We start from the raw sequence: 24008 nt of genomic DNA, 5'->3' as shown, positions 1-24008 counted from the left end.
CGCAATATTTGCTTTCGTAATTCGTACATCAATTAATTCGATAGAAAATAAAAATAATGTGTGAGAAAGTAAACGTAAAATGGTTCCTTCATTTCGTCACTTTCTCAATAGTCAATTTTTAATTTTCAATTAATTATTCCTAATTCTAAAATCTAAAATTCTAAAAAATTCTAATAATAAAAATAAAATTCATTATTTTTTAATTTTTTATAAAAACTGAAAAGTCCGCCAGTTGAGCTGCGCCAATAGAATTGCTAGAAAAATCCAGTGTTGCCTATAACTAACGTACAAATATGTAAACTAGTTATTTTCGAGACTCATTCGGGTAATTCCGGATCTCATCGGCTAGTTTCGGTTAGCGGCATGTTTGTGATTTGCGCGATTTGGATTATCAGTAAAATTCCAATTCCACATTGTTTTTCGTTATTTTCGGTATGATTTTTCGGTATTAATTTTTATTTTGTGACTGGTGTGTTGTGTTTTATCCAAACAGGTACGAAATTACTAATCTAGTGCCTTGTTTTACATCGCATCATCTTTAAATCTAGTCCAGTGTTCATGGATTTATCCTTCCTACGCTTAGAACAGTCAAAGTTTCCATCAATCTTTTCAATCGAAGTGCCACACAATGTTTCGTCCGGTTTCAGAGCGTCCAGGTACCATTAGTACCTGCCCGAGTTGCAATCAACCATTCAAATTAGCAGGTAAATCAAAACCATTAGTACATTCGAGTACTAAACTATTCTTTGAAATGGACCTTACGATATTATTATCATGATTTTAGATTCTCTTCATGCTCCTTTGATTCTGAACTGTCACCATCTTTGTTGCGAGGAGTGCATCCGTTCAACCATTTGCACCGAACGTGAGTTCATTTGTAAAGAATGTGGGAAAACATCTACAGCCAAGTAAGTAATATCTACTCTCGAGTTGCTTTATTTGAAACGACCAAATACTAATACATGTGTTTCGAACAGGCCATCTTTGGACGTTAAACTGAGCAATCTGAGAGATAGTTTTCCTCTTAGTGAAAAGATGATCGAAGAGATTAATAAACTAACTCAAATGAAACCTGTCGACGAATCTTCCATCGGATTCAAATCTTCTAAAAGACGTAACTGCGTTGAAAAGCCATCGCCGAAGTCATCGTTACACGGTTAGAAACAATATACGAAGTGTTTCAGTTAGTCCTTACACGTGGAGTATTAATTCGTTGCGTATTCTAATTACAGAAGGTGCCTGTGGTGAATGTCACGAAGTGCTTGCTATTCTAAAATGCTTAGATTGTAATGATCAGTTGTTGTGTCAAAACTGTTATAATAATGTAAGAATTTAGTATTGTAATGCGTTTAATTTTAACGAGTATCTAATATTTTCGGTTGTTTTTTTTTCCTCCTCAGATACATAAGTTTAATACTACTGGAAAGCATAGATTTGATATACTACCGTCGACTTCGTCCAACGTTATAGAGAAAGAAAAAGTAATCAAAAACCATTCTCGTAGTTTGTATTTTTTTTCAACAACGTTATTCATTGTTCGTTATTTTATTGACAGAAACCGGAATACGCCAAGCAGTTGAAAGAAGTTCGTGAAAAACTAACGAAGAAACAAGAAAGAATCGAACGTTCTATCAAGGTAAGAACTCGATACTGAAATCTCATTTATTTACACACAATAATATTATTTACACGTACGTAATAGTACATAATAATTACACAATGAAAGTAAACTGAATTTAGAACATTGGCACAAAGTAGATTCGCCATTAAATTAATAATTCCTGCTGACGAAATATGAACGTGCAACAACAAATCACAGCCGAAGTAGTATTACATCGTATTCCCTGGACGGGCAGTCGATCAGAGATTTTCGTCGAGTAAATGCGATGGAATATCGTACTCGCTGAGCGCCGTAAGATTAGCCGCCGCTTCGATTTTACTCGTCGTTGTGTTGGTGGGATATTTATGTTTTCGTTGTGATTCTATTTCTTTGAATTTTTCTGTCAAGTATTGGTCGACCAACGGACCGGAGTAGTCTTCTGGGAAGCTCGGACGTACTGGGATGATGTATTTGTACAGACGTTCGTTGAGTACGTAAAGCTGAGGCGTTGCTGCACATTTCACATTGAACCACCAGTCGCAAGTTAGTGCAGCTTGGTTGAAAATCGTTCCGTTTGGGCATAGGAATGAAGCTTGGCCTCCGTTCAAGTCGCAGTAATGCCATACCTGGAAATGAATTGTGGTATTAGTCGAGTTGACGAGGTAATGTTATGAGTAAGAGATCAGGGTGGTCTGAGATGGCGAGTGTGGTCGAGGATTACGAGTATTTTTAGAGTTTTTTATTTCGAATTGAAAAATAATACTCGAGAATCTGAACTATTTTTTGTAGTAAGATGATAAAGGGATGGCTGATTAGTTTTCTGTTTTAAAAATTTTCCCTGATTCGTTTGCATAATTCTGTGATACTCACTAAAAATGGAAAAATAACCCTTCAAGAATTGTATTCTCAAATTTAATTTATACGAACTTTTTGAATTTAAAGGAAATATTTTTTTTTTCAGATTTACAAAACAAACCTTTTTGGAAAATTTTATTAGCTCGAACGATCTGCTACAATTTTGAGTAAAAACGAAGTTTTGTAATGAACTTGCAACCTATCAAAATTGGTTGAAATTTTTCACGAAATTCGAAATTTTAATATTTCGATGAAAATATTTTTTAAACATTTTTGAAGAATTTTGGACCGAAAATTGAGTCATGATTTTTGGGATTTCTGAAGAAGTGTGACGCCACGTAATGAAATGAGTTCTAATTTTGTAAGAAATTCAAATATTTCGAAGAATATGTTTTTAAAACATTTTTGAAGAATTTTGAACTTTGAATTGGTGGTTGAAACCTTTCAAAAATGTTTTTTTTTTTTTTTTTTTTTTTAAACGTCTTTCAATTATTAATTCAAATGCCAGGAACTTGTTATTTAAGCAAAACTAATTTATCGGCTTGGCTTTCTTTTTCAAATTTTCTGGTTCAAGTTTCTTGATGGTATGCTTTGGAAGTAATTATTCGTTACGTATCGACAATATGCATTTGTTTGAATTATTTATACCATTCCTGTCTATGATTTGCAGAGTTTTTTCTTATCTCCATATTATGGGAATGTTTCATTAATTTTTGATTAGATTTCAAACGATTTTAACTCAAAAATCAACCAAATTTAAGCCTGAAATTTTTCAAAAATGCGTAGCCTAGATAATGTTTTGATGGAAATTTCTGATCATTTCCGTACTTTGTAACCCATTCTGATAGGTCGCATGACGCTTCTTCAAAAATCTCAAAGAGTATAGCCCAATTTTGGTATTGAAATTTTTCAAAAATGACCTAAAAAGGTTTGATGAAAATTTTTTGATTTTCTGCTGAAATTTTAACCCATCCTGATACGTTGCATGACAAATTTTTCAAAAAATCCTGTAAAAATCATGACGCAAATTTGAGCTTAAAATTCTCCTGAAGTAATTAAAAAATGTTTTGAAAAAAATTTTCGATTCTCTGCTAGCATTTTAACCAATTTTGATGGGTCATCAGGCACATATACTTGAAAAATCCTGAAAATCATGACCAAATTTTGAGCTTAAAATTTTTCGAAAGGGCTTTCGAAAAGTTTTGATGGAAAATTTTGATTTTCTGCTATAATTTTAGCCCATTTTGATGAATTGTGGAACGCTTTTTTAGAAATTTCCAAAATCATGGTCCAAATTTGGCGTTGAAACTTTTTAAAAATGCTCGAAAAAAAGTTTGATATAAATTTTTGATTTTTTCTTGGCATTTTAACCCATTTTATGACACATTTTTGAAAAATCCTGAAAATCATGACCAAATTTTTGAGCTTGAAGTTTTTCAAAAGTGCTTTAGAAAAGTTTTAATGGAAATTTTTGATTTTCTGCTAAAATGTTTAGCCCATTTTGATGAATTGCGTGACGCTTTTTTAAAAATTTCGAAAATCATAGTCCAAATTTGGCGTTGAAACTTTTCAAAAATGCTCGAAAAAAAATTTGATATAAATTTTTGATTTTTTCGTGGCATTTTAACCCATTTTAACAGATCGCGTGACACATTTTTGAAAAATCATGAAAATCATGACCAAATTTTGAGCTTAATAAAGTTTTTCAAAAGTGCTTTAGAAAAGTTTTAATGGAAATTTTTGATTTTCTGCTAAAATTTTAGCCTATTTTGATGAATTGTGTGACGCTTTTTTAAAATTTCGAAAATCGTGGTCCAAATTTGGCGTTGAAATTCTTCAAAAATGCCCGAAAAGAGGTTTGATACAACTTTTGATTCTCTCTTGGCATTTAAACCCATTTTGACAGATCGCATGACACATTTTTTTCTAAATCCTAAAAATGATTGCTCAATTTTGAACTTGAAAGTTCTTCAAAAGTGTTTCAAATAAGTTTAGAAGGAAATTTGTGATTGCTTGCTAAAATTTTGACCCATTTTGATAAGTCGCATGGTACATTTTTGAAAAATCCTAAAAATCATGACTAAATTTTGAGCTTAAAGTTTTTCAAAAGTGCTTTAAAAAAATTTTGATGGCAAATTTTGATTTCCTGGTGAAATTTCAGCCCATTTTGATGAATCGTGTGACCCTTTTAATAATTAAAAAAAAAAGACATGACTGAAAATTGATTTCAAAATTTATCAAAATTGCTTTAGAAAAGTTTTGATGGAAAATTTCGATTTCCTGCTGATTTTTTAACTCATTTCGATAGGTTTTTTGACATTTTTATTCAAAAATTAGAAAAATGATGACGCAAATTTGGTGTTGAAATTTTTCAGAAGTACCTACCCCAAAAAATATAGTGATTGAAATTTTTCATCTTTTGCTCCAATTTCAACCCATTGTGATGGGTCACGTGACTCATTTTTCAAAAATCCTCAGAATCATGACCCAAGTTTGGCGTCAAAATGCTACCAAAAGTGTTCAAAAAAAGTTTTAATATAAATTTTTGATTTTCTATTAAAATTTCAATCCATTATTTGAAATCATCACACTTTTCAAAAATCCTGAGAATCATGACCCAATTCTGCTCTTAACATTCTTCAAAAAATATTTTCATCGAAATGAGTGTGTGAACTTTTCGTCAAATTTTATCAGATTTTGATAGGTCCTTATGCCTTAGGCCATTTTTGAATAATTTAACTGCAGTTAATTTCTACTCTTCTATTTGAAGATTTGAACAGAACTAAACTAGATCGAAACCCCCCTCAAGCTTCAAATGCTGAAATACATTTTTGGATTTTTGGCGAATTTTCAAAATTTGAAAATTCAAAAAAGTTGTTTTAAGGCAATTTTTAAATTTTTTAATGAAAATACATTATATAAATTTTTTTAAGCAAAGGGAGCCAATGAATTTAATTTTTTTGAAGCCTTCTGCAAGTTTTAAAATTTCTCCAAAAATTTCAAATCGCTCTAGAAAGGTCAAAAACATACTTTATTTGAAAATTTGATTTTTTTATTTTAAAAAAAAGCAATGGAATTTTCTTACTGCCAAAATTCCAGCCAAACTTGATTGATGTTTAGATCACTTTTTGCCAGTCGAACTTCAGACTACCTGTACCTATGTCTGTTCATTAAAAACCCTGCTGATGCTCACCTGACATTTAGTCTCCGGATCTGCAAAAAAACCCTTGTATCGTTGCGTTTTACAATTAAAAGTCGTCTCAGGAATGACTGACAAAACTGGATAATCGATTCCAGCTCTTCCTGGTGTACTTTGGTCATCCTTGAGGGGTGCTTTATGAACAAATGGCGTCGTCGGTATAGGTTCTTTCGGCGTATCATCGTACGGATCGTACGAATGCACATGATGAGGTAAAGGACTAACAGAATTATGTTCAATAGGAGTAATGGCAGAATGAGGCGACTCTTTCAAACTATCGAATATTTCCTTGGAATTGAAATGCGGTGCTATCGATGTGTGAGGTTTATTCGTATAATGCGATATGGAGTCAGCCTTTTGCAGTACTTGCAAAATATACGATAACGTTTTGATGCTTTGTTTAATATTATCGGCTGTTATCTTTTCTGGTAATTGTTTATTGATATTGTATCCGGCCAAAATATCGTCGACGGTGTAATCGATAACAGCGGCTCCTCCGGTGGGTGTATTTATGGTCGGTACGAGATATGGTTTTGGAACGAATTGTATTCTAGTTGGTATATTGTGATGAGGATGAGGATGATGATGATGATGGTGTAGTTGTTGTAGATGTTGCTGCTGCTGCTGCAGGTGGTAAGGTAATTCTTGGCTTTTCATTATCGTCATCAGTGTTTTAGTCGACTGTGTGACTTGTTCGGGTATTTTAGTGACAGGTTTAGCTGTCTGTGTATGAGCTGCGTACTGCTCTTCCGGGTAATCGTAGGTTACAGCGTATGGAGTGGTTACATGAGCGATGCCTTGGCTCGGGTACGTAGAAGAGACCACTTTATTGACCAGATAATGCTTCGGACTTGTGATTTCGACCGTTGAAGGGGTCGTTGTGACGTCGTATTTGGGAGCTTGCGTTTTGTATAAATTATACCTAAAGTTCAAGTACTCGGATTGAGGAGCTGGTGTGCTGACTACAGCCGAAGAAACATCACCCGAGTAATACGCAGCAGCCGCAGCAGAAGCAACTCCGGCTGGTTTCTTGATTTCGTAGTTAATTTGATGCTTTAACGTAGCCGGAGTGACGAGATACTTGTAATAGTCGTCTTGAGCACTTTGTTGAGCCACGTATTTGGTCAAATACGAAAATGGGAATTTCCTATCGGTAGTCGTACTAACTGGTTGTTGAGTCGGTTTAGCTGTAGGTTTCGCCGTTGGGTATAAATATTTCGCATTTTCAGTCGATATGGGACTCTGATAGTACGAGTTAGGGTAATAGTGAGTTTCGGGGTTGTAATTTATTCCTCGAGATGGACCAGCTCCGGGGATATAAGCTACTGGTATGTAGCTGTACTCGTTGGTATCCTGATAGTCGTAGTATTCGTTGTTTTCCGCAGCTTTATATGGGATTTTTAGCGGTCTTTTGGATTGAACTGGATCCTCTTGGTCTTGCTCTTCGGTCGATTGTGTCGGTGCAGCGGTGCTCAGCAACGAGTTTTCTTGGTCGAGAGATCCTCCTGCTGCTGATGCGCTGCTACCTGCGATGTAATACGTAGCGTAAGGGATTAGTCTTCGGTTACGTTCGGTTTGCGAAATACGATCACTGCCGCCGATCAAGGTTCTCTTTTCGGCTTTGATTGTTTGATTTTTTATCGTACTGCTGCCATTGGTGGATTCTTTTATGCAGAAGATTCCTGCGAACAGAAATACATAAAATTGGGTGAGTTGAATGGTATGGATGGGAAAAATATACGAGCTGTGAAAAGGTTTTTATGAGTTGGATGAAAATGGGTGGGTAACGATTGAATGTCATGAAAATTACGTTCAAAATACATTAATCCTAGTAGTCGGGAAGCCCGCTTAAGGATCAATTGCACCCCCCTGCCGATTCTCTGGAGCAACTTTTTTCCTGAAAGGGGGGTCGTAAGGAACATTTTTAGCCCTTGTCCTCAAAAAAAGTGTGGCTCTACTTACAAAATGGCGTCCATTTTGATTGGCAGGTCAACCGAAAACGCAGTATGGGACTAGCATAAACATTTTTGAACCGTACAAAGGTAGATTGGTGAATTTTCAAAAATCAAATTTTGACCAAAATGTGAGAAAAAAATCAAAATTTTACCAAATTGACCTAGAAAGCTAAAATTTGGGTTATACCCTATTTTCGACCTGCCAAATCGATTGGAAGCCGTTTCAACCCGTTTTGAGCAGTTCTGGAGCCTCCAGCAGATTTTTGAAACTCAAAATTCCCACAAAATTTCATCAAATGGAGTTGGAAAGCCGAAATTAATTCTGCAAACTAATTTCAATACGCTGTGAAGTCGACTGCAGTCGTTTTCAAGCCTCCTGTGATTTTTGGTGAATTTTATAAAAATCAAGTTTTGGCCTAATAATGCGAGAAAAAATCAAAATTTTACCAAATTGACCTAGAAAGCTGAAATTTGTTATATACCCTATTTTCGATCTACCAAATCGATTGGAAACGGTTTCAAACCGTTCTGAGCAGTTCTGGAGCCTCCAGCAGATTTTTGAAACTCGAAATTCCCACAAAATTTCACCAAATGGAGTTGGAAAGCCGAAATTAATTCTGCAAACCAATTTCAATACGATATGAAGTCGACTGCAGGTAAATTTCAAGTCGTTTTGGTGCCTCCAATAATTTTTTGAGAATTACTGGAGCCTCCAGTAAATTTTTGAAACTTGAAATTTCCCCAAAATTTCATCAAATGAAGATGGAAACCTGAAATTAACTATGCACACCGAATTTCAACACCCTCTGAAGACGACTTGAGACCCGAGAAGAATCTGAAGGATGAAAATTGAAAAATTTTATTATATGAGATGTATAACTTCGTTAATAAGCAGATTTTCTTTTAAAAAATTAAGATTCACTCAAAATTTCAGTTTGGAATTCAAGAAAATGCTCAAAGTGGGCGTTTTTTCTATGCCGATTTCCAAAATAAGTTTTCGATGTGACTTTGAAACGAGCTTGAAATTCAATTTTCCAAAATTATGTTTTTTTTTTCAAACGGAAATTCCCACCGTCAATTTCTTCATTTTTGACCAAACATTTTTTTGATTTAAAAATTATGTCATTCCCACACTTGTAATTATTACAACTTGTGCAGAAAATAATTTTATATTTTTTCCTCAAAATTTTGGATTTTGACTTCAAAAATTTTTACTTACTTGATATGTTATTCAAAATTTTCCAATTTTCATTTTAATATTACGTATGGAAACTTTTCGGAAAATTTCAGTGTCTCTACGTTGCAAATTTATTTTTGAAATCAGAATTGAAAAAATTCCCATTTTGAGCATTTCTTCAAATTCTAAAATGAAATTTTGAGTTGGCCTCAATTTTTTTTAAAAAATCTGCTCAATAAATTTATACTTCTTTTTCATAAACCTAATGAAATTTTTCAATTTTCATCCGTCAGATTTTTCTTGGGTCTCAAAGGGTTAAGTTCGCATTTTTTGAAAATATTTTCAAAAATTTAATTTTTGCAAATCTTGTCCTTCTTTAAGAAAAATATGTTGAGAATATCAACAAGTGAATAATTTACGAAAGCATTACCTTTTTTTATTCTTTTCCAACTTTAAACTTCCTTTTCAGCGTTACGGTCGATCGATGTTGCGCATTTCTACCCAAAATTGCTAAAAATTGTCGATTGATCGTAAAAAATTTCAAATTTCCGACTTCTTTTCCAAAAATTGCCCAAAGTTCATAGTTTTTGTCTATATTTTCCCAAAAAAAAGTCTCTTTTACGCCAAAAAGTTACCAAAATTCTCATTGATTCGACAAAATTTGCAAAAAAGTATCACTTTTTAGCAAATAACTTCCAAAAAGTTGAAAAAATTCTCGCTTTTCATAAAATTTTCGTTTTTTTAAAATTTAAAATCGCCATTAACGCTCAAAAGGCCTCATTTTTTGGCTAAAGAGTTCCATTTTCTGGTCAAAAAATTGTAGCTTGTTTGTAAAAAAATCCCAAAAGTATCGAATTTTTCTCAAAAGTTGCTGAAAAATCTCATTTTTTTTGCCAAAATGACCATAATAACTTTGCCTTTTTGCCTTTTGCTGAAATTGTCCAAAATTTTGCTTCTAACCAAAAATTTTTGAAAAGGCTTACTTTTTGCCAAAAATTAACAAAGATCTGGCCTTTTTATAAATTAACTGAAAAAAAAATTGCTTTTTCATGTAAAAATCCCGAAAATTGCCAAACAGTCTTGCCACCAAAAATGTGCGAAATAATTTCACTTTTTTGACAGAAATTTGAAAAAGTATCGATTTTTTTGTCCATAATTGCCAAAATGCCCCTTTTTCCTTTTTTTTTTGGTGAAGTGTTTCGGCATTTTTCGTGATTTCTTCCCAACATTAAAATGGTTTGCTCGCGTGTTGTTACTTTTTGGTCACTTTTTTGAACTTGTATTTTGGTTATTTTTTTGGGGAAAAAATTGATTACGAGTCCCAGTGGAGGGGGTAGAGTTTAAGCATTGATTTAAAATTTTGAAAATTTTTCCCGCATAATTTTTTCTGGGCTTCCATAAACTTTTAAAAAGAATGAAGAATTGACCCTCCCATAACTCCAGCCTCTGGAAAATAAGGAAAATGTCAAGAAATTTCCACTTTTTGGAAAAATCATCCCGAGTAAAAATCATGTAGAAGTTACTACAAGGCATACAATATTTATTCACAGTGTTATGACTAGGAACATAAATTCTCGATGCTCAGTCATTTTCCTCCTCTAATAATTCCGTTAAACAGCGGTAGACTTATCTACACGCGACTTAGCGTTCATACGACCTTGCAGACGTAAGTATTTCTCAAGTAGCGAATATACGTAGTACGTACTAGTAGGTACTAAGATCCTACAATAGCCATCCGAAGTCCGAAAAGTCGCGTGAGAATTTATTAATAACGCGATCGTATTACTATTTAATCAACCTCTAAGTCGAGTGAAAGTAAAAATATTTCAATTAGAAATATGCTAATATGGGAAAATATAACGAGTAATTATCAAGATGAATTACAGTTATTATTTGTATCCGTGCTGGCCCCTGCTCCTCCAACCCTCCCTCACTCGCGAACGGTACAGCTTGCGAATCTATTCATTGGGTGTGTAGCTGTGTACCTACGTACGAGATTATTTACAAAATATAGTAATTAAAATTGATACAATTTATTTGTTTACGTTACGTCATTCGTTAAACGGTAAGATTTATGAGATGATTTTTTTTTTTTCGTCAGAGTTTTAGATTACCTGTACGCGTTTCTCGTAATTTTTTTTCGTAACGGGTATATTTGGAGAGATTTCCGCGGGAGTTATGATCGATTCTTGAAGTTTTTGGGACAAAGATGTGAATTTAAATAAAAACGAAAAAATTACGTAATTCAATATTCAAATAATTCGTAAAATCACAGCTGTGTTGAATTTAAAGTGTTATACACGTATTGGTAAATTATCGAGTATTATGTTCCCCTAATGACAGATTCGTGCATGGTGACCACGTATTTTGTGAAAAAATTGCGGTTTTTCGGATTAAAGTATTTGCTGGGTATATTTATTTTTAAACGTGTACTGTTAATAATAGATTATAAATAACGTGCACCGAATGTCTCGGTCTCGCTCTACTCATCTACTGATCTGCGTGAACTCGAACTTCGACCTTGTATCGTTAAAATCGTTCACTCGTTCGGAATGAATGAAGTGCATTGCCCACATAGGTAGTAGTAATACTAATTTGCAGTAAATAAACATTCGACTTATGACCTTCATTAGATATTGGGTATACTTGATCGTTTTTTTTTCTGCCTAGAATTTTGTGTTCGTATTGTTTTTTAGTTACTTTTGCTAGTTTTCCGAAGAGTTGATTGATTCTGCATTAGTTTTTCACGGGTCATATGTACCTTCTTTTCTTACTTTCCCATGATTTCGTTATTTTTTAAAGTTTTCATTGTACTGGGCTCAATATTCTTAGAGAGTTTTGAGTTTTTTTGAGCCAATTTCGTTCAATTTTACTTGTGTTGCAATTATTACTAACGAGGAAGGTATCCAAAATTTTTCATATCAGACAAAGAAGAATTGAAAAGAATCCAAAAAGGCTAAATTTCACTTTCTAAATGTGATGTTTTCGAATTTTGACGAAATTTTCGAAAATTCTGATTTGGCCAATTGTCCAAGGAAAAAAATCACAACTGCATAAAATTGAGGTACAAATCTGAAACTTGTTATTTTCAACCAATTTTGGAAACAACAACCATTTCCTTTGAATGTTTCAATCATTTTTACGGAAGAACAGTCTAGAATGGGCTAAGAGAGAAGGGATTTAAATGCTCTTCTTAAATTTTGAAAATCAATAACGTTTCCCAATTTTTGAAATTTTTCTTCCAGGTTGACTTTTTTAGTTCCAAAAAAGTGAATGAGAGATTGTTCACAAATTATTGAAAATTAAAAAAATTCGCCCTATATGATGGATTTATATTTTGATTCATGAATTAAGATAAATGCTCTGAGAATTTGAACGATGAGAGACTTTGAATATGATAAAGATAGAGATTCAAATGCTTTCAAATTTTTTCAGCGTTTTTGATTCTTTTAAAACTGAAAAAGTCAACGAGGCAGCAATAAATTTGAAAATGTATGAAGCAGGTATCAATGATACATTGTATACTCCCTCTCCCTCTCAATACTCAACTCATCGTGAGTTTTAAATGTTCTCACTGTCTCCAGATAATTCATTTCATCGTCAAATAGGGCACATTTCACTGCATTGAAAAATTTCTATGCACATAAATCCCCTTTAATGGACTTTCTGAGGTTCGCTTTGATTGTGTTTAATAATCTTGCTTATCCTGTTTTTATTCTGTTTTTTTGCTCATGTGTCCTGCTATACTGCTTTTCCCCTGATTTTTTCGTCGAAGTTGCCAAAAAGTCCTTCTTTCCATCATTTTTCAATCCAACTTGAAAATTTTTTTCGTCGTGAAAAATTCTACCCTTAAAATGTTGTGATTTGAAACATTTTGATTTCTTTTACCTCCCTCTAACCTCCTCCCAAAATTGAAGTTTATCGAAAGCAAATTTTCACCGCCCTTCCGATTTCCCAAAATAGAAGTATTTTTAAAAAAGTTTCATTTTTCACATTTTTCAAATCACATTTGAAAATTTTCCTTTTATCCTAAACTTTAGGTTTTTTTCCTGTGCAATTTTTTTTTTTTGACATTTTTTTATACTGGAATGTTGAAAGAAAAACTGGAAGTTCGAATATCTTCAACTGTTCAAATTTTCCCCCATGAATTGCCCCCCCCCCCACTCTAAAAAATGAATATTTGCAAAGAATTCACTTCATCCTTTTTCTGGAAGACATGGAAACTTGGGAAAATTGACTTGAAAAGCGGCGAAAAATCCGAGACAATCATTTCTTAAAAACCTCCAGCAGATTTACCACTTTTTAGTTTTCGAAAAATATTCTTTTTTTTTTTTTTTTTTGGGTGTTTATAATTACAAGATTATTACAACCGTAAAAGGGGGGGAGTGGATTTGGTTTGTGAGGTTGATGTTTTTTATTAGGGAGATAATGTGTCCAAAATGAAATTCTCAGCCTCTATGAGCTCGAAACAGTCCTTTCGATCAATTAACGAATATTGAACAAATTTTCAAAATCTGATGCTACCTGTTGAAACCCAAAATATTCTCTTGCGTTTACCTACTTTTTGAAAAAATGAATCTGAAATTTACTCAAAAATGAAATCCGGCTGTTCGAAGGCCTGGTAGTCTATTGGGAGCTGATAAAGTCAATGGAATGCTCTCCTGCGATTGAGTGCCTTTCATAATAGTCCGGCATATGACACTAGGAGTAATTGAACTCCCCTGCCGATCCTCCGGGACAAGTTTTTTCTTAAAGAGAACATCCTAAGGAACATTTTAAAGAAAAAATGGCCCAAAAAAAAGTTGGCCTTACTTACAAAATGGCGGCCATTTTGATTGACAGGTCAACCGAAATCGCAGATTTTGGTTTCAACATAGGACTTGCACGAAATTTTTTAAACTTCACAAAAGTAGATCGAAAGATCATGCTAAAATTTATCACCTGTCAAAATTTCAAGTGCTAAAGTGTGTTTTTCGATTTTTGGTGAATTTTTGAAAATTAAATTTATTAAGCCAAAAATGAGGGAAAAAATCAAAATTTTACGAAATTGACCAAGAAAGCTGAAATTTGGGATATACCCTATTTTCGACATGCCAAATCAATTGAAAACGGTTTCAACCCGTTTTAAAGCAGTTCTGGAGCCTCCAGCAGATTTTTGAAACTCGAAATTCCTACAAAATTCCATCAAATTGGAGTTGTAAAGCTAAAATCTATTCTAAAAACTAATTTCAATACGCTACGAAGCACTACAGGTGAATTCAAAGTCGTTTGGAGCCTCCAGCGACTTTTTTCGAAAATTCCTGAAGCCTCCAGCAGATTTTTGAAACTTGAAATTTCCCCAACATTAATTTATCAAATGGAGTTGGCAAGTTGAAATTTACTTCGCAGACTACAAATTTTGTGAAAATTTAAAGTTTCAAAAATCTGCTGGAGGCTTCAGGAATTTTAAAAAAGTCGCTGGAGGCTCCAAAACGACTTGAAATTCACCTGCAGTACTTCGTAGCGTTTTGAAATTATTTTTCAGAGTAAATTTCAGCTTTACAACTCCAATTCGATGGAATTTTGTGGGAATTTCAAGTTTCAAAAATCTGCTGGAGGCTCCAGAACCGCTCAAAACGAGTTGAAACCGTTTTCAATTGATTTGGCATGTTGAAAATAGCGTATATCACAAATGTCAGCTTTCTTGGTCAATTTCGTAAAATTTTGATTTTTTCTCTAATTTTTGGCCTAAATTGAATTTTCACATATTCACCAAAAATCAAAAAACGCACTTTGAAACTTGAAATTTTGACATGTGATGAATTTTTGCCTGATCTTTCGATCTACCTTTGTAAGGTTTGAAAAATTTCGTGCAAGTCCTATGTTGAAACGCAGAATCTGCGATTTCGGCTGACCTGTCAATCAAAATGGCCGCCATTTTGTAAGTAAGGCCAACTTTTTTTTTGGCAAGTTTGCTTTAAAATGTTCCTTAGGATGTTCCCTTCAAGAAAAAAGTTGTCCCGGAGTATCGACGGGGGGGGGTGCAATTACTCCTATTGTCATATGCCGGACAAAATTAAAAAATGACAAATTTTTGATTTTTTTAAAAAACAATTTTCTGCTGTTTTTTTTTAACGTCTATCATATGAGTAAAAAGTAGTTTTCTGCAGACTCAAAATTGCTTACCTACAGTCTTGAAAAATGACGAAATATTTTCTAAAACTAAACAAAAACGAAGTATGGGATTTTTATCAACATTTCATCGCATATTTTATATTTTATTCGAAATATATTCAATTTCATCTGTGGAAGTTTTCTTTGAATAATTTTTCAAACAATGAAGTGTAACTGCCAAACTTGGGACCTGGTGTCTCTTCCCTCTTCCAATACTCCCTTTCAATGTTTATAAATCATTTTCACTCGTAGATTCTAACCATCTGGTCTCCAGAGAGCCTCAATCGAAGTAAAAACAGAAAAAAAGAACAAAAGACATCACCAACAGTGTTGTACTTATACTGGGAAGCTGTGCTGTTGCATAAATCTGGCTTATTTCGTCTTCCCACACGTCGTACCCGCCACTCTCGACGTACTAATTGCGATATTAGTCATTTCGAGAAAGAGGTGAAGTGGCAGGCGAATGAGGGGGGGTGGGGAGGTAAGAATTTATATAGTTTGACGCCATATTATGATATTATTTAAAAGCGCACGATTAACATTACGCCGATATTTTAGTATTTATTATTTGCTATATTTCGAAATAATACGCGCCTTACAAGAAGTCTCTTTCTGGCAGTTCTTATAAAAGGAGCAGGGTATAGTGGGATCGAGCAACGATGCAATTAATAAAGTACGCGGACGCCGAGTAGAGTGAAATTCACGATGAGAACAGATGTCGGCGAAATAATCGTGGTCGTAAACAAATGACAAAATTAAAGTAAAAAAAGAAAAAAATATATGAAAGGAATGAAAAGACAAAACGTACTCGTATCTATGTATGTGAGCTGGAAATTGGGAAATACATTCGCGTATGTAGCTTTGGACAAGACATAGGTACATACATAGAAGGACGTCGAGGACGACGATGGTGTCGCTGAGTTAAATATGCTACTTGTTGTATATGGTTTATCTTATTAGAATAATCATTATATGCGCGACGATCTGATTATTTTATTTCAAAAGGGCAAAAAAACATACGAGTATTCGCTTGCTTTCTTTTCAACATTTCATTTGTTTAATATGTTGAATTGTGTTGATACTTGGAATACCTATAGTAATAGATTTCGAAATACCTAAGAGTATTTTACATTTAATAAATACCTCGTTGTTACGTGTGTGTAGTCGTGTTCAAAGCTCTATATAGCTTTAGTATAAGTAAAAGCTTTTCAGCGATCTTGTCGCCCATACAAATCTACAATTGAACCCGTTCGCGATATTCTGGCGCAGTCGCGCGGCGTAAATGAAAGAATAGATACGAGATACAGTATCTTGGCCCCCTTTTTTTTTTCTATTTTGCTCGTGAGCGAAGCGTGCCGTACAAATCCCTGGCGTAACTATTCAAGTTGCAAATAGGAAAAAAGCACGTGTATTTGTATTGTCGCCAGCCTATACACATTTACTTACTCGTATGCTGCTATTAATGTCGTCTATTTTAACGAAAAATTATGCAATTATCTGGCGTTTGAATTGTTTATTAGATGTTGTGTATCTTTGTATGCAAACAGTTGCATTATAATGGATACAATTTACTCGAATGTTTTTTAACCTGTGTGTTTGGTAATATACGTAGACGTACCTACGAGTAGGTACACGTTGGTCAATTAATTAACCTTATATTCAACGTGTGCTACAATTACAATACTACAAAGTGGTACAGAGAATACGTTTGTCGGATAGCATCTTTTTACTTCACACTTTGTGCGGATTTCGTGCACATGTAGCAAGATATTATGATACCGGAGAAGGGTTGATAGATACGGTTAGTAGATTAGCACCTCATTCTTCTGTGTGTTTTATACGTACTACTCATACAAGATACGGAATGCTGATATCCACTATCCAGTGACCTGAGATGGATGGCAGGCTGTATCAGTCAACAGTCATTTAGCCAACTCAGCATAGAGGTTCATTTTTAATGATGTCATTGTTGAACTCCACACCATCGATACCTACGATCGTGCTCGTGCTATTTTGAAAAGTACGAGTATACCAGAACCCTCAACCCTGAGGTGGACCCAAAGGCTACTTTTTCATTCGATCGTGACAATAATCAGTCAGATATTGATCGTATCCAGCGTACCGAAGAATTCGTGAACTTTTATACCGCTCGACTCGGGTACCTGGATAACTTTATGGAAGTCGTGGAATAATATAAAAATACCTACGCCACGCCAGGCACGTCAGCATGTCATTCGCGAGACACGCTAATCTAATGTACCCGAAGAAAAGGATCAAGAGAGATATCGAATGAGCGAATTCAATCGATCAACAGGGTTTTGGCGAAATGGGACTTCTTTCACTGGTTCTAGAGGTGACTGGATGCTTGCCAGTCTTTGCGATTGTTGCCAAAAATTATCAAGTTGAATATGCTAGCACATGGATGTGCTGAATTGAATTGATAATGAGGAATAATTGTGTTATCTATGGTAAAATTTCTTCAAGTTGATGTAATTTTTTCCTATGCTGTAGACTTGAGAGAAAATTTTACTGACGAGAAAACCTTGCTCTTGGAAATGTTCAAAATTTGAATCAGAAAAATGAATTCTTCACTGCATGAAACCCCCCCCTTTTTTTTACTTCTCAAAACATGAATTTTTGTAAGCTTTTGGCCTTGTCAAGTTTGAAGCAAAAATAATAAACTCTTCATTCATTATACGAGAAAATATCGTTCTTATGCCTCTCGGAATACAATAATTTCCGAGAGCTTTTGCCTTCGCTTCGCTCGGGCTCATTTGCTTTGAAGCAAAATAATAAGCTTCTTACAGATAACTCATCACACAAAAACATTGTTTTTTATAGATCTCGAAACATTTTGATTTTCGAGAGCTTTTGCCCTTGCTTCGATCGGGGGGCTGTTTGATTCTATTTTTCAATTTTTATTTTTTCAAAAAAAAAAAACATTTTTCGAATCCTATTGTTTTTATACCTCTCGTGATACTAATTTTCAATAGCTTTTAAATTTGAACTCGTTTGTTTTTTTTTCAATTTTGAATTTTTCAAAAAAATAAAACGCCATCATTCAAACTTTATAATTTTGAGGCAAAATAATGAACTTTTTTATCACAAAAAAAACATCATTTTTTATACCTCTCAAAATACTGATTTTTGAGAGCTTTTACCCTCGCTTCGTCAGAGACTTGAAGGAGAAATCAAAATTTTTATACGTTATGCTATGAATTTTAGGCAAAATTATGCATTCCAAATGACAAAATTGTTATTTTATCTCTTACTTATTTTCCTTAAAAACACGACTTTTGATTTAGAAAAATTGGCATATTTTTTCCCAAATATTTTTCAAGTTTTCCATTCAAGTTTTGTAAAAAAATTCATGTCGAAAAAAGTTTTTTATTCACCCAATTTCATCACATTAGCAAGTACCTTGAAGGTGAAAATAAAATTAAAAATTAAAATGATAAAATTATGTTTTCGACATCTGCTTGCTTGACCAAAATCTTGGCATATTTGAAGACATTGGAAAAGCGAACAATTTAAATGTAAAATTTTGCCTCGCCCACTCTCCTCTCCCCTTTTAAAAATATCTAAAGTGTTTGAAAAATGCCCTGACAAAAATCCTGCTTTTTTATTTTCAAATTTTGTTAGAGACCCTGTAATTTTTTTTTACCAAAGTACAGGATTATAGATAAAAAAAAAAAAAAAAAATCAGTCGTCTAAACAGATGAGATAATTCAGGGTACAATGGTAAGAAATTCAGCCAGCTAGTCGCATTTGAATCACTATCATGTTTAGAGGTCCAGTTTTGACATTAGTGGGGAAAATGAACATGGGGGGGGGGGTGTCCGAAAAATTAACGTAAAATGTAAAAAAACCACTTCTTTTGCTCATATCAAGAGCGATCTTCAAAACATTGCATATTTCACAATTTTAGAGTTTTTTTTTTTTTTTTTTAAATGAAAGTGGTTTGGCTTGAAAAAATACTAAGTAAGGCCTTCAAAAATGATTTCAACTCGAATGTGATCATGAATATTGTTTTTCTAAGATAGGTACCTAGATTAATCATTTAATTTTTCTATCAACTTATGCAGTTCTTGGGCTAACTTTCTGAAATTAAAAAATCGATAAAAATTCAGTAATTTATCAGTTTTTACATTCAATTTTTTTCTTCAAATTCTAAAATGAAATTTCAACTTTTATTTCGCAATTTACTTTTTTCAGATCCTGACAGGTTAAAATATTGTCGATCGCAGAAATTTAAATTTTTCAAATTCTAAAATGAAAATTATAGATGCTGTATAGGTTCATGATCAATTTGGAATTTATACAGAAAACTGAAAACTCCCTGGAGGCTCCAGAATAGTGTTTTCAGATTTAGGATTATTAACACTGGTTCATTTCGTTTGAAAAACAAAATATTTTATGAAAACGTTAAAAAAATTACCAATACCATAAAAATACAGGATGTCTAACGGTCCTTCCGGTCCTTCCAGGTCAGTAAAAGTCCTTTTTGTCTATTGGTCCTTCTTTTTCAAAAAGTCATTCAAAAGTTCTTCTTTTTTGCCCGAAAGTCCTTCTTTTTTCCGAATTTTCTAATAATTCTGTCATTTAATAAAAATTAGGAATGGTGTTCTTTTACATCTGAAGAGTGATATTCCAAAACTCGCTTTGTCCATTTTCACAACTTTTCAGGAGAGAGGAAAAACAGTTTCCCTTTAAACGGGTAAATTGGATTTTTAGGCGAGTTTAGCACTTTATTTGGGTGGATTTATGATGTAGGAGTGTAGGTATACACTTCATCCACTAAATACTGCTGAAAAAAATTTCAATAAAAATGCACAAAGCGCGTTTTGGAACATTATTTTTTCTAAAATTTTTAGTGAATTGGTTATTTAGGTGACTTTAACACCTCATTTTGGTAGGTTGATGATGTAGGAATGTGAGTTAATACTTCATCTACCAGGTACCGCTGAAAACCCAACTTTGACAAAAATGGACAAAGCGAGTTTTGGAATATCACTCTTCATCTCATGTTATTGTATCAATTTTTCACAGCTTTCGCCCTCGCTTCGCTCGGGCTAGATCAGGTTTCTTTTCTCTTCTCTGACCGAAGTTATAGGGTAGAAAAATATGAATCCTCAAATCAAAAATAATGCTGTTTTACTACTCAGGAATTGTGAATTTTTGAAAGCTTTTGCCCTCGCTTCGCTCGGGCGTTTATTCCTATAATGAATACCTATGAAATTTTCTGAAAACTTTTATTTGTAAATTTTGAAGCTATGAAAATCAACTTTTTGTATAAAAATCGGTCAGATTGCAATTCTGCAACAACAATTTTCAAACATTTCCCAGAATGGAAAAATCAACTCGAGAAATTCCAAAAACACAGTCCAATCAATGAAAAATTCAAATAAAATTCGACATTTTTGTTTCCAACTTCCCTTTTTGAAAAATGGTTCGCACCACATCTGGCAAATTAGTTGGAAAAAATCTTGGTGTGGAGGGGGGGGGGGAGTTTGGAGTAAAAAATTGGGAAAATCTAGCGAGAAAAATTGGAAGAATGTCTCAGTCTCACCCCCTCTCCATCACTCCATCTCTCACCACGCATCGTTTTGTCACGCCTCTGAAAATAAAATGTAATGTTTTGTGTGGAAAGTTTTTTGCTCACCTCCTTTTTATTACATAAAAAACTTTTTTAGACACTTTTTTGATTACTTTTTGGTTATTAAAGTTATTTTTTTGAGAAAAATTTGAGTACCAGACAAGAAATTTATCAGGTCTATTTTGAATATTACCTATTAATTTTTTTGTTTCTTAAGTTTTTTTTGACAATTTTGTAAAAATGAATGGGGGGGGGGGGTCAGTATGTGCATTTTTAATTTTAAAAATGTCCTTCCAAGGTCCTTCTTTTTAGTTTTCAGATTTTGTTAGACACCCTGAAATAGTGTATTTTTTTTCAATTTTTAAAAAATTCGCCAAAAATTTGAAAAATTAACTTCAACGCCTAAAACTCGGTGTTTATGGGGGTTTTGAGACATGGTCTGTCGATCTAGCTCGGTTTCGTTCAAATGTAGAAAGCTGAACATTTTCATTCGTCGGAATTTCATCTCGCCTTCTTCCTTCTCCTCTCAACAAAACTCAACAAACAAATTTCACCTCAATCAAGAGTTAGAACATTTTTCGAGCATTTTTCCCAATACTTTTCTCACCCTCTAAAAAAATTGATTTTTTTTGGGGGGGAGTCAGGGTACTTGGGACTTTATTTCAAGAGAGGTTTCGCCGTTTTGGCAATTTTGAAAAAAAAATCAGCAAATAATACAAAAAAATGGACGTTTTACTCGAATATTTCCATTTTTATCAACTTCTCGAATCACAACTGATAAGTTTGAAATCACAATTCAGCATCGATAAAGAGAGCCATTGTTACCTCATCATGGGTAAAAAGGAATTCATAGCCGCGTATACGACTCGATCAGGCGCCATTATTCCGTAAATTACACGGTTCATCAATAATCCACATTTGCAATTTCGCACGTCCGATAAAACCTCTCTATTCTCCGATCTCGTTAGATAATCTATTCATTCACCGCGTATCAATTTCTGGGAAGATCATGTGTCTACACAGTGCACACTACACAGTAGGTATATTATCCAAAGAGTAGACGATCGATGGAATTCATCAAAGAGAACTCATTACGCAAAAATCTTCTGCGTTTGAATATCTGTAGCGGATATTTTACCAATAACGAGCCAATTTCATCTCACGTAGAGGTACTTACTCGTATAATACGTACATTGGTTTGAAATTAAAAGTCTCGATTTTCACATCTCGACGAAGCCGCCCCGTCTGCATTCCATCAGTCAGACGTTCGTGTATTTCGAAAAAAAACTCATCGCAGCGTCGTAAAAATACGCATTATTCAGGTGCACGACGACGCGACGTCCACGTAATTCTATGTACATCGTCATCTCGTGTTGGAAAACTGCTCTTATTCGAAGCTGGACGAGTTTTTCTGCGACGACCTCCACTGCTGCGTGCTGTCGAATACCAGCTAATCCAAATATTCACAAATCAATATACGATCGTTTCACTGTGGGACGACATATTCTGCGTTCTATTGGCCGCGTTAATCGTCTTATTATTACTCGGTCGTGGTCGAGTATTTAGGTTGTTGAATGTTGAATCATGAATGGACGTCGTCGTCGCAAGCTCGCAGCTTCGTCATCATAATTGGGCCATTGGTTTCGTAAATTACCGACAAATGACAGACCACGTTATTTGCTCTGTCGTCCGTTTCCTTTGTCAGCACTTGCTCGTAATTCGCCTTCGCCGACATCGGATGCGTATAAGTGGCTCCTCCTTATGCTTATCGATAAATCAACCTTATTTTTGATGATGTACGTGATGAACGGAAAATCTCGAGGACGTAGTTTTCCGATAGAATTTGTAATTTTCCACTTGTCTAGTTCGAGAGATATTCACGAATCATATCTAGACAATATTTAAAAGTGGACAAGTTGACTCCGTGAAAATTTTACAATTCCTAGAGTCTCGACCTCAGAAAGTCTTCCATTTAATCGAAAGTGATCCTCAAAATTTCAAGACAATCATGTTACAGCTAGAAAAAAAACTTTCCATTAAGTTTCAGCTGGCTACTTCATTTTCTGAACCCCCAGCGATGTTTTTGAAAATTACTAGAGCTCCCAGTTGATTTTTGATACTTGAAATTTCCCTAAAATTTCATGAAACTGAGATGAAGAGTCGAAATTCATTCTGCAAACTAATTTCAATACGCTACGAAGTTGACTGCTGGGGGATTTCAAGTCGTTTTGGAGCCTCCAGCGACTTTTTGAAAGGTTGTATGGCGTTTTTTTGGAAAATCGAAATTTCCTAAAAGTAGCCGGAAGCTTCAAAACCATTTGAAACGACCATGTAGTCTGCGAAGTAAATTTCAGCTTGCCAACTCCATTTGATAAATTAATGTTGGGGAAATGTCAAGTTTCAAAAATCTACTGGAGGCTCCAGTAATTTTCAAAAAAAGTCGCTGGAGGCCCTAAAATTACTTGTTCCCACCTGAAGTCGTCTTCAGAGGCAAATTTCAGATTTCCATCTCCATTTGATACAATTTTGTGAAAATTTAAAGTTTCAAAAATCTGCTGGAGGCTTTAGGAATTTTCAAAAAGTCGCTGGAGGATCCAAAACGACTTGAAATTCACCTGCAGTACTTCGTAGCGTATTGAAATTAGCTTTTAGAATAAATTTTAGCTTTACAACTCTAATTTGATGGAATTTTGTGGGAATTTCGAGTTTCAAAAATATGCTGGAGGCTCCAGAACTGCTCAAAACGGGTTGAAACCGTTTCCAATCGATTTGGCATGTCGAAAATAGGGTGTATCCCAAATTTCAGCTTTCTTGGTCAATTTAGTAAAATGTTGATTTTTCCCCTCATTTTTGGCCTAAATTGGATTTTCAAAAATTCACCGAAAATCGATTAACGCACTTTAGCATTTGAAATTTTGACAGGTGATAAATTTTTGCATGATCTTTCGATCTACCTTTGCAAGGTTTGAATAATTTCGTATGTAAATGCCGCTTGCGGTACCTTACAATAATAAATTTGAATTGAATTGAATTGAAGTCCTATGTTGAAACGCAAAATCTGCGATTTCGGCTGACCTGTCAATCAAAATGGCCGCCATTTTGTAAGTAAGGCCAACTTTTTTTTGGGCAAGTTTGCTTTGAAATGTTCCTTAGGATGCCCCCTTTAAGAAAAAAGTTGTCCCGGAGGATCGGCGGGGGGGGGGGTGCAATAATTATTCCTATTGTCATGTGCCGGACTATTACATAGTTTTTTCAGAAATAAATTCAAGTCATGAGTCACTTTCAAAGTTGATGATTTCCTCATATGTTGAGTTTTAAATTTTAAACCTAAAAAAAAACAAGTTTATTAGTTATAAAATTTAATCTCCTGAAAAATGTTTCCAATTCATCCCTCCTTTATTTTTTTAGCAGGTAGGGTACCAGCAAAGTGAAAATTTTAACACATCATTATTCATTACCTTTTTTTTTGACAA

The 24008-nt window shown here is 34.1% G+C and overlaps 2 protein-coding genes across 2 annotated transcripts in view; one reads left to right on the top strand and one right to left on the bottom strand.

The window, feature by feature from the left end:
• The first annotated feature begins 382 nt into the window (after positions 1-382).
• The window catches only part of qin, a 133791-nt gene continuing 110165 nt past the window's right edge, over positions 383-24008 (top strand). Inside the window, exons 1-7 of the mRNA XM_065369588.1 lie at positions 383-518; positions 559-704; positions 785-908; positions 978-1156; positions 1233-1324; positions 1401-1481; positions 1556-1636. Coding sequence (XP_065225660.1) covers positions 629-704; positions 785-908; positions 978-1156; positions 1233-1324; positions 1401-1481; positions 1556-1636 — 633 coding nt within the window. The 5' untranslated portion in view covers positions 383-518; positions 559-628. The remainder of the gene's footprint in view (positions 519-558; positions 705-784; positions 909-977; positions 1157-1232; positions 1325-1400; positions 1482-1555; positions 1637-24008) is intronic.
• The window catches only part of LOC135849249 (uncharacterized), a 38531-nt gene continuing 16171 nt past the window's right edge, over positions 1649-24008 (bottom strand). The window contains exons 2-3 of the mRNA XM_065369591.1: positions 5649-7336; positions 1649-2226 (exon numbers count right to left, since the gene is read on the bottom strand). Coding sequence (XP_065225663.1) covers positions 1861-2226; positions 5649-7336 — 2054 coding nt within the window. The 3' untranslated portion in view covers positions 1649-1860. The remainder of the gene's footprint in view (positions 2227-5648; positions 7337-24008) is intronic.

The sequence above is a fragment of the Planococcus citri genome, chromosome 5 (assembly GCF_950023065.1).
Source record: "Planococcus citri chromosome 5, ihPlaCitr1.1, whole genome shotgun sequence".
NCBI lineage: Eukaryota > Metazoa > Arthropoda > Insecta > Hemiptera > Pseudococcidae > Planococcus > Planococcus citri.
The sequence above is the reverse complement of the archived record's forward strand: the minus strand, read 5'-3'. Positions and strand labels throughout refer to the sequence as shown.